Source organism: Orycteropus afer, unplaced genomic scaffold (assembly GCF_000298275.1).
Source record: "Orycteropus afer afer isolate SDZICR_OR568_19922 unplaced genomic scaffold, OryAfe1.0 scaffold00026, whole genome shotgun sequence".
Taxonomy (NCBI): Eukaryota; Metazoa; Chordata; class Mammalia; order Tubulidentata; family Orycteropodidae; genus Orycteropus; species Orycteropus afer.
In genome coordinates, this window is record NW_006921613.1 from 17,027,460 (window position 1) to 17,038,579 (window position 11,120).

Genomic DNA, 11,120 nt, shown 5'->3' on the forward strand with positions numbered 1-11,120 from the left:
CCAACCTACTGTCCCATCACCACTATCTCTTTACCATGATTTCTAGCTTTGAAAAAGAAATTAGAAAAACTAGACCTGACCTTGGAAAAGAAGCAAGGCAATGGTGTCTCCTTAGTTTGTTGGGAGGGTAGCCCTCAACCTATCCTTGCCTCTGTCTCTGATAAGCTTCTGTCACATCTTGTGACTACATCAAATATACATGTATGACCCATTACTAAACTGCATGCTGAACTCACCAAAGTAAACTACATTTAATAGTAGTGAGAAAGAGACTGTGGCTTACCCCATACAGAATGCTGGAGTGTGCCCATTAGATCTCCTAATCTTGCCATCTCCTGGGAACCCACAGTGTGACCATTAGTACAGTTAGTGCTCTCCAGACTAGCCTGGGTAGAGCAGAAACCTGTCCTGACATCAAAAATAGGGTCTGTGGAAATCATAGCCTCATGTGGGATCACCCTTTGGGATCATTTCTTGTCTGGGTGTTCTGAGCAGTTGTCTGCCACTGCTTTGATCCCACCTTGCTGAACCACTACATTTGCTACTCTATACCAACATCCTGTACTCAAATCCTTACTCATCCTCACATCAGGTCTCAAGACTATATTTTTTTTTTCTGAAGATCTCTCCCAGCTGTTTTTTCTGCACCTTCCCCTTTCATACCCTTGTCTCTCATGCCTTTTGCAGCTGAATTGCAAACATCCACAAAGTTTGCCAAGCAACTAAAATAATGAGTGTACAGAATCAAAGTTTTTCCACTCACCAGCTGAACAAACCACAGCTGGACTCAACAGCAGTGGGAAGAAAATAAAAATTACCAACTTTTTGACCACTTTGGACTTATTGTCCCCCAATCCTGAGACTTACGCAAATACTTTTTTTTTTTTTTTTTTTTTTTAAATATATCCTTAACAAGAGTAAGGTAAAGGGTGATTAACCAACATTGTCATTTTCACATATTGATGCCATTTTTCTGTTTTAAAGGAGTCCTATACTTGGTCTCCTGCCAACCTCCTATGCCAGATGCCTAGTACCAGTCCACTTTGTGGCTATCTTGGAGTCTGGTCTGGAGGGCCTGGCCTGAATCTTCAGGAACATTTTTAAGCTTCAGACTTTATCTTGCTACCCTATGCCATTCTTGACCCTCTTCTCTGAGTGACTTTGAATCTTTTCATTTCTATCTCAACCTCATAAATCTGGTCTTCTGAGATGCAGCCTTTAACTACAGTTTTCCCAAGAAGATTAGGGACATGAGAGCTCTAGTCAAGCCCCCCAGGCACTGAACTGGCAGTTCACTCCCATCCAGAATGATGTGGTTGCTCTCTTGTAAGCACTGACTGAATTTGTTCAAGGAAGAAAGGGAGGGCCTAGCTATATCATGCAGTCTCACTAGTCCCTTCTTTAACACTCACTGCAATGTGAACACTCATCTTCCCAACAACAGATGCCCAGTGGCTCTGCTTCTCTTTTAGCTCATCTTGGCGCTGAGCAGCCCCACCTCCCAGTATGCTTGTATCAGTCAGTGCTCCCCTCATTGTATCTCCCTCTTCTCTTTCTTTATCTTTGTGCTTCCTGCCATGGTACCCCCACCCCCTCCAGAACTGCTGGATGACCAGCACCCTGTGGTCCGGTTGCTGCGCAGTTTTTCCTCTGACTGCCCGGGGGGCCGGCCAGTCTCCTTGGATGCCACGCTGGCGCATCACCTGCACCAGTGCTCCTACCACCTGCGCCTCTTCCGGAACTGGCTGCGCTCAGGCCAGGATGACCCCGAGTGCCTCTACGGTACCCCCTGCCACCAAGCTGGCTGCTGTCACTACCCTGGCTGGGACTGACTGCTTTGCTTATTGCACTTCTGGCAGGAGAGCCCACCTATGCCTTTCTCCTATTTCCCCTGAGATTATGTGACTTGCATTTAGAAGCTTGGATGGATTGGGGCCAGACTGTTTGGTAGTTGTAGAATTGGCTGCTCATACCCTTCCTATTCTCCTTCCTTATCACCTGCTAACATTACCCACACCCTAGGTCTGTTCAGTTTTGGCATAATCTCTTGCCAAATCTGTTCTTATTTCTATAACCCTCTACTACCACCATCTTCCAATCTAAACTTTTTCTACCCACCCTGAAGAGCTAGAGAGGGTACCTCTCCTGCTCTCCTGCACTAGATTATAGGGAGAAATAGAGGCACAGAGATTTTAGAGGCTCTATCTGAGTCCTTGAGGCAAACAAGGGCCAGAAGATGGTCAGATATAATCTTTTTTGAGGTACTGGGAACAAGAGACTGAGTCTTGTATAGATATGCTGTCCTGCCTACCCTTGGTACCTTTAAGGAAATGTAGAAGAAGCATAGGAAAGATTAGAGACTAAAAAAGTGGTTGGTGATGCGTTTCTTGATCTTCCAATGGAAAATTTTTTTCCATCAACAGATACCTGTTATTAGGGTTACACATTTAGGCTAATCCTTGATCCTACCCAGACTGGTGGACCTACATTGGAGTTGTTGGGTTTAGAGCACAGAATCAGTATTTATTCTTCATTTTCTAGGAGGTTTGCCTCATTTCCATGATTCAATAAAGAGATCCTAATAAGTCTGGATCTTCCAGTGAGATCAGAAGGGAGGTGCTTTGATGTAATGGAAATGACCAAGAAAGAACTTCCATTCCCCCAGCCTGTTCATGCATGTGGTTTTCCTGGGCTGAGCTTCATGTACATTGCATGCCCTCCAGCTTGCTTCCAAATATTTTAGCCTTTCTACCCACATCCTAGATCTGCATGAACACCTTCTTAGATTCCATGCCTCCTTCCTTTAATATGGTTCTTTTATTCATGATCGCTGAAATCTACTGTTTCTTCCAGCTCTGTGACCTCCATGTCTCATGTTAGACCTTACAATTTCACCTCTTACCTCTGGACCCTTGTTTTAGTCCCCAGGAAAGCATTAGGAGCAATGTAGATGCTTATCCTACTGAGGTTCTGCTGATTTTTCCATGGGACATTTCAGGCTCTCCATAGATAGGATGAGAGGTGATTTGATTCACCTGGAGGCCTAAGCAGGTAGAGTTTTTAAGGAATCTGGAGGTGAGAGAAGAAGACTCCCCTAGGGGCTTTAAAGAGTTCCCACTCCTAAGAATCTTGGATATTCCATACTCTCAGGGACTCTCCATTCTTCCTTGGCCAATTGTGGTATCTGGCAAGTATAACATTGACTTTTCCCATTTCTACCCTAACAGGATTTGAAGGATGCTCCATGGTGCCTACCATCTACCCCCTGGAAACACTGCATAATGCCCTTTCCCTGCGTCAAGTGAGTGAATTCTTGAGTAGAGTCTGCCAGCGCCACACTGATGCCCAGGCCCAGGCATCTGCAGGTACAAATAATACTCTTATCTTGTACTCCCACCTCTGCCCAACTCCCGTGCTTCCTAGAACCTGAAAAAGTTATAAATTTAAAAGATAGACACTTCTAAAAGACACAAAAGTAGACTTGAAAAAAATGTTTAATTATAAGCCAAGTCAGCATCATAGAAATATCACTCCTTTCCAAGTTAATATATAATTTAAGGTGATCCCTATAAAAAATACTGTTGTTTTTGTACAGTCAGACAAATCAATTGTGAAGACCTCATTGAAAACTAAACAAGCAAAAATAACCAGGAAAAACCTGAGGAGAAGAGAAATGAGGGAATACTAACATATATTAAAACATACTTTAAAACTTCTATAATTAATACAGTATATTATTGGTACATGACTAGATAGAAAGATCAATGAAACAAAATAGAAAATCTAAGAATAGATGAAGTTAAAACAAACAAACAAAAAAAAACAATTCATGACAATCCCATGTGTTACAGAGTAGAACTGCCCTCCATAGGGTTTTCAAGGCTGTGATGTTTTGGAAAAAGATCACCAAACCTTTCTTTCAAGGATCCTCTGGGTAGGTTGGAACTACCACCTTTTCAGATAATAGTTGAGCACTTAACTCTTTGTGCCACCCAAGACTCCTAGATGAAGGTAGCATTTCAAAATACTGGGGAAAAGATAGACTTTTTAATAAGTAGAGTTTGAGGTGACTAGCCTAAGCTTTTACTTATTTATTTGTTACTGTGATTTGGGTGAAAGTTTACAGAGCAAATTCATTTTCCATACAGCAGTTCATATCCATTTTGTTTCATGACATTGACTGTAATCCCCAGTGTAATAGCTCTCTTCTCACTTCCTCCCTGTAGTTACCTCTTCCCTGTGTCCTTCCTTCCTATGCATTCCTGCCCCCTGAGCTGTCCCCCTGTGTAAATACTGCCCTTCTGTTCTCCCATGATTGACCATTCTAAGGAGTGTATCTGTCTGATGTAAATATTCACCCCATATGCCCGTCTATTGTTTGTGAATAGGCTGAGATTTTGCCTCTACCTGAACTCTAGGCTTAGTACAAAAAAACCAAACCAGTGCCAACGTATAGTGACCCTGACTGGGTTTCCAAGGCTGTAAATCTTTATGGAAGTAGATTGCCTCATCTGCCCTCCCACAGAGCAGCTGGTAGGTTTGAACTCCCAACCTTCTGGTTAGCAGCCAAAATGCCTTACCCACTATGCCAGCAGAGCTCCATAAGCTTAGTACAAGCAGGAAGTAAAGGCTAAGACAGAGTTATAAATAAACTGGCACAGAACCAATCTTCACAGACTGGGAGAGTTTTCTTTTTTTCTTGCTCTCAACTCTGGGCATTCAAGGAGATCTCTGTCAAAACTAGCTAGACACAAGCTAAGGGAACAGAGACTTCAGAGATCATATGTGACAATGAATATAGACTTTACAAAACTAGTTTTTAAAAAGTCACAAAACAAACAAACAGCTATACTCCACAAAAAGCAACAAAAATAAATTCTGAGGAAGGGGAAGAATCTGTTTTTCAGATTCATCATATCATAATATTCAAAACATCCAGTTTTCAACAAAAAAAAATTATGAAGTAAACAAAGAAATAAGAGTCTAGTTCATTCACAGATGAACAGAAATGGTTCCTGAGAAAGCACAGGCATTGGACCTACTAGACCAAGATTTTAAAGCAACTCTAGGAGCTCTGATGGTGCAGTAGCTAAAACAGAGGGCCCTTAACCAAGATGTCAGTAGTTTGAGCAGGCACTCCATGGGAGAAAAATGAGGCAGTCTGCTTCTGTAAAGATCTAAAGCCTTGAAAACTCTATGAGGTGGTTCTACACTGTCCTATAGGGTCACTATGAGTCAGAATCAACTCAATGGCAGTGGGTTGGTTTTTTTTTTTAACATATGCTCAGTGAACAAATATGAAAGCTAAAGCTATAAAACTCTTAGAAGAAAACATAGGGTTAAATTTCTGTGACCTTGGTTTTGCAGTTGGATTCTTAGATACAATACCAAAAGCAAGAGCAATGAAAGAAAAAAGACATAAATGGACTTCATCAAAATTAAAAACTTTTATGCATCAAACATTATCAAGAAAGTTTGAAAAGACAACCTATAGAGTGATAGAAAATATTTACAAAGCACATGTTTGATAAGGGTCTGGTACCCAAACATGAATTGACTTGATGACAACTATCAACAACAACATCCAGAATATGTAAATAATTCCTAACAACTCAACAACAAGACATAAAACCCAATTAAAAAATAGGCAAAGGACTTGAATAAATATTTCATCAAAGAAGATATACAGATTGTCCAACAAGCACATGAGAAGATGCTTATCATCATTAGACATCAGGAAAATATAAATCAAAACCACAGTGAGATGCAATTTCACACCCACTAGTATGACTGTAGGAGCTCTGGTAGCATAGTGCCTAAGGCACTTGACTGCTAACCAGAAGGCTGGCGGTTCAAATCCACCAGCCACTCCTCGGAAGGAAGGTTGGGCAATCCTACTTCCATAGTGATACTGCCTCGGAAACCCAAGGAGGGGTCGCTATGAGTCGGGGCCACCTCGACGGCAAACACCACCACCACCACCACCACCAGTATGACTGTAATAATTTAAACAAAATAGAAAATAAGAAGTTGGTGAGGATGTGGCAATATCAATATGAATTCCGTTTTTTAATGCTTTTTCTAACACTGTGCACTAAAAACTGTAGCAGTGAGCACCTTTAGCACCTAGATTTTGATCTCTACATACCGTTCACCACTAATAAGAATGAAGACTCCTTGGGAAAATGACTAATTCTTGCTCAAGCACAGTTTTGTTTTTTTTTTTAAATAAAGGCTTCTCTCCACATGGACCCATTGTAAAAATTTTTCCTAGTCATTTCAACCCCATGAAAATTTTACTATTACTGATCTGCTATATATTCTGTATATACTGTAGCCTTTTAAACATCCAGTAACTATTGTAATATCTAAGATTTTTTCACTTCTACCAATCACCAATTATGTTTAGAATGCATGGTCTGGGGCAAGGAAAGTACAAAACTATACAAAAGTCCTGGAGCATCTTGTAGCAGAAAGGAAGGAAGTAATCAAGACTGAAGGAGCTCCCACTAGCCAGAATTGGGACAATTAATCATTAAAAAGAATAACTGCTATAAATGTTTGGAGTACACTGAATATATAAAAATCCCATGAGCCCATAATAAATCTTACAAAAAAAGAAGCAAAAATGAAATTCAGTAAAACACATCTGCCATGATTGGAGATTTTTCACCAACTCTTTACTCAAACAAAATGCAGTTTGTGGTCCATGTTTGTATCTTGCTATAAAAGACATTTTGGGAATAACTGGAGAAATTTAGGTATGGACTGGTATTAGATGCTATGAGGGAGTTATTATTAATTTTGTTAGGTATGTTAATGGTGAGTGGCTTTGTAGGAGAATTTTCTTATATTTTAGAGATGCATATTGAAGTATTTATAGGTGAAATATTTTATGTCTGTCATTTATTTTAAATAACTTCAGCATAAAGAAATAGATTAAACAAATATGGCAAAATGTAAACATGTTAAATGTAGGAGATGAGCATATGCACTGATCTTTGAACTACTTTGTTAAATGTATTTGAAAATGTTCATAATATAAAGTTTGAAAAACTGAAATGGCTAGGGTAAAGGATCTTTAGGAAATGCTGCTTTTTAGCCTGAGGAGATACAAGTTGGCTTTGATTGTGTTGAGACCCTATGGCTCTTGCACACTCCCTCACATGCTTTTTTCTTCATTTTTCTCCTATCTATCCAGCCCTTTTTGACTCTATGCACAGCAACCAGCCCTCAAATAGCCTGTTTTCCCCACCCCGTACTCTTCATTCACCTCCCCTGCAACTCCGACAGCGCTCTGAGAAGCCCCCTTGGTGTAAGTAAAACTTTTGGAACTGCCTAGGCAAAGGGTAAGGGGGATAGAAGGATTGTTGAATGTGGGTCAAGAAAAGAGTTGAGAGATGTGGACTATCTAGTTGGAAAAATAGTCTTGTCTGCTGCCCTCTCTATCTCATTGGAGATGCTCATAAAAGATAGGGGCCCAGAAGACCTTCTGGGAACAAAAAGGTGGAAGCTTCATTTTTCTCAGATCCTCATGCGGTATCTAAAGCTTTCTTGACAAAAGATGACTATAGGTAGGCAACCTAGATAAATGGAAAAGCTGGGAACAGAAAACTAGAATCTGCTTCTTAGCTCTATATGTTCCTTCTCTCTAGTTGTCTATTATCAGTTGTTAATTCAAACTGATAAGTACCCTTTTCCTTCCATCTCCCCTTTATTATCTATAGCTTATCACTAATTATTCTTGGTAATAGTTGTGAACAGTAGAGCCACAGGGATTCTTAGAGTGATTGTAGGGAGGCAGAGATACCAGTGGTAATCAGACCAGAGACACTGGTAATAAAAAATTCTGTCCTTCTTCACTCTGCCTCAAGGGAATAACTGAAATCAAACACGGCTTCCATTATTTTATTTGTATAAAACTAAAGAAGGATTCATATTTTAACATTGGGATAATCAATTGTAGAATCTTGCCCTTCTTCTGGCACCCTTTAAGAGGGAGAAACTTTGTTCCCTGACACCAAGAATTATCTCCTGAATTTCAGATTATCCTGTCACCTTGCCATTGCCCCTTTCACCTCTTTCTTGGAGTGCATATGAGTTCTGTGTCCCTAAAAATCTTTCCTTCTCCCTTTTCTGTTTTTGTCTGGCTTTTTTGATTTGTCTCTATCAAACCACTAGCTGGATTTTAAGGCAACTTCTGTCTTTGGATGAAGCTCAGCTTATAGCTTTTTTTTTTTTTTATTTTTTTAACCTATTATCAAGCATTTGACTTTATATCAAACATATAGCCTCATTGGTAAACATCTTTAGGGTCTTTGTGCATCAGAAATAGGCTCTCTATTTTTTTTTTTTTTTTAATTTTACTTTTTATTTATTTATTTATTTTTAGCTGTATATTTTTTAAAGTCTCGTTAGCCCAAAACTATGTTCCTCTTTTTTTCTGTCTGAAGCATGCCTCCTCTGAGCCTTTACAGAGGAGATAGCTGACATACCTTAAATTCATGACTAATGGATCAGGCCTTTCTGAACTCAGTCTTGCCAGCTTTGCCAGGTACTCTTTGCTGACAAGATATTGGTACCCATGAGTACCCTGCTTCCAGAATTATTACTGATACGAGAGTGCATTAAATATACAGTTAGAGTAACAGTTAGGGAAAAGTAGGTTAGTCTCCTAATAAAGGTCAATGAAGAAGTGAAAGTTGGGATAGGAATTATTGCACAGCATAATTGAAGACTCTGAGGTCTTCATTATACTGCTGTCAGGATCTGGGAAATTAGTTTTGTATTTTATATATATTGTATACCCCAAGACTTAGACAATCTTAACCATGGATCCATGCACGGGCTTCAGGTTAGTCTGTGAGCCCCAGGAATTAGATGTAAAAACTAGTGTGAATATCCGTATGTACATTTTTCTGGGAAGATAGTTCCATGACTGTGACCCCTAAAAAGATTAACTGAAAACTGCTGTCATTTGGAGATTCCATGGAGTTTTGGGTAAATATTAGTTTCTTTTCTACTTCTCTGACCCACGGAAGTTTTTCTACATTCTCCTGCTTATCTCTTGAGCTATAAATAGTGATTACTCCTACCCTAGAAATACATGACCCCTGTGGGTATAGTGAAAAGCAGTCCTTTGATTATATAAGGGGAAAAAAATTTTGTTTTTTTAATATAAAAAGGACAGCTGAGTTTATTGCTTACTGCAGTAAGAGAAGAGACCACCTCATAAAGCTCTGGCAGTGTAAAGAAGTGAATCTTGACAAAAGATGTATATCAGAATCAATTGAGAATATTTTTTAAAAAATGATCTTGTGCTTCCTCACAACCCCTCGACCCCTAATCTTTACCCTAAACCTATAGAATTAGAATCTCTGCAAATGGAACCTGGGAAGTTTGAGAAAAAATTTCCCAGGTAAATTTTATGTGTAACCCTAATTATGAGCCATTGGGCTAAAGTATTTATATGATTCCAAAGTCCGAATGAGGGACCAGGAGAATTTGGAGTTGGGATGGTGAAACATTTGTGAAAGAACATAATGGGGTGGGCCTTAGCATCCTCTCTTGAAGCACTTTAGTGCTATGCCTCTAGTTTACATAAGACCAGGGTGACAGTTCCTGAGTTAAGCAGACTGACTTAGGAGTCTCTGCCTAACTTAGGAGAAATTCAGACCCTCTTTTCCCAAGACACGAGTAACAAAGGCCACTCATTCTAGCATCTGAACTACATGTGTAGGGTAGAGCCTACACTTCCAGCTGGTCTGACTCAGTCTCCTGGCTTTGCTTTACAGACAGCAGTGGCCCTTCTAGCACTGTGTCCAGTGCTGGTCCTTCTTCCCCCACTGCAGTGGATGGTAACACCCATTTTGGCTTCAGTGATCAATCTTCCCTAAGTTCACACGTGACTGAAGAACATCAAGGCCTTGGGCAGCCCCAGGAAACTCCTGGGAACGGAGCACAAGAGCCTGTAGAAGGGGAGAAAGAAACTTTTGAACCAAATCAGTCCCCACAGGAGCCACCTATGGAGACCAGCCAGCCATGCCAGGATGTCCCTGAGGAGGGCAGCCAGCCATGCCAGGAGGTCCCTGATATTAGCCAGCTATGCTGGGAAAGCCCTCAGAAGGTCAGCCAGTCATGCCAGGAGAACCATGACAATGTTAACAAGATATACCAGGAGGTCTCTGAGATTACCCTGCCATGCCAGAAGGCCAACCAAGTCTCTGAGGAAGTCTCTCAGCTTTGCCAAAAGAACCCTAAGGAGGTCAGCCAACCATGCCAGGGAAACCCTGTGGAGGTTGGTGGCCTGGTCCAGAAAATTTTTATGGAAGTTCACAGGCCAGCCCAAGAGGTTCCTGAGGAGGTCATCCAGCCATGCCAGGAGTTCTCTGTGGAGGCTGGCAGACTGGACCACGAGTCTCTTGCAATCAATCTGTTGCCTCAGGACATCCCTGAGGTTGATAAACCATCCCAAGAGTTCCCTGGGGAGATTGCTCTGCAGGCCCAGGAGGCCCCTAAGGATGTTAATCAGCAGTCTTGGGTGATCCCTGGGGTGACCAACCAACTTCCTAGAAGGGATATCCCCCAAGCCCAGTATCCATCCAGTGATCCAAACCCTCAGAGCCAGTCTCTGGCCCATGACCAGCACTTACCCCTTCCACCAGCAACATGTGATTAATTACTCATTAGTGCTATCACATTATACCAGCCATTGAGCCAGCAACTTTTTCTGTTGGCTAACTTACTTGCCAGCCTAAGGCCTTGGCTCTTACCAGAGGTGTCTGAGCAAACAGCCCTTTCTCTTGGCATGAAGCATACCTGAGCTGGATTTGGGGAGGAGCCAGTTTTATGTTCAAAATAGCCATTGGCTTCCTGCCTAGCCATTAGAATTGAATAGAATTACTTTGAGGTGGGCTGATTTATCATTCCTGCTGTGAGCATCCCAGGAAATCTCAGATTGGTAGAGGAAATGCCACTTAACTGCTGAAGACACAATCTTTTTCTGAGGAAATATCCACAATTTCTCAAGATAACCTTAGAGCATATGTGCATTCAGGGGAACTCTTGTCTTTGCTCCTCAGGTGGTCATCTGAAATATCTGGGAAAAAAGAGCTTTCTCT

The 11,120-nt window shown here is 41.0% G+C and overlaps 1 protein-coding gene across 1 annotated transcript in view; it reads left to right on the top strand.

Annotated features, from left to right (window-relative positions):
* PPIP5K1 (diphosphoinositol pentakisphosphate kinase 1) overlaps positions 1–10,678 on the top strand; it is a 36,651-nt gene extending 25,973 nt beyond the window's left edge. Inside the window, exons 28-31 of the mRNA XM_042783676.1 lie at positions 3,228–3,365; positions 7,202–7,315; positions 9,795–10,264; positions 10,364–10,678. Coding sequence (XP_042639610.1) covers positions 3,228–3,365; positions 7,202–7,315; positions 9,795–10,264; positions 10,364–10,678 — 1,037 coding nt within the window. The remainder of the gene's footprint in view (positions 1–3,227; positions 3,366–7,201; positions 7,316–9,794; positions 10,265–10,363) is intronic.
* The last annotated feature ends 442 nt before the right edge of the window (positions 10,679–11,120 follow it).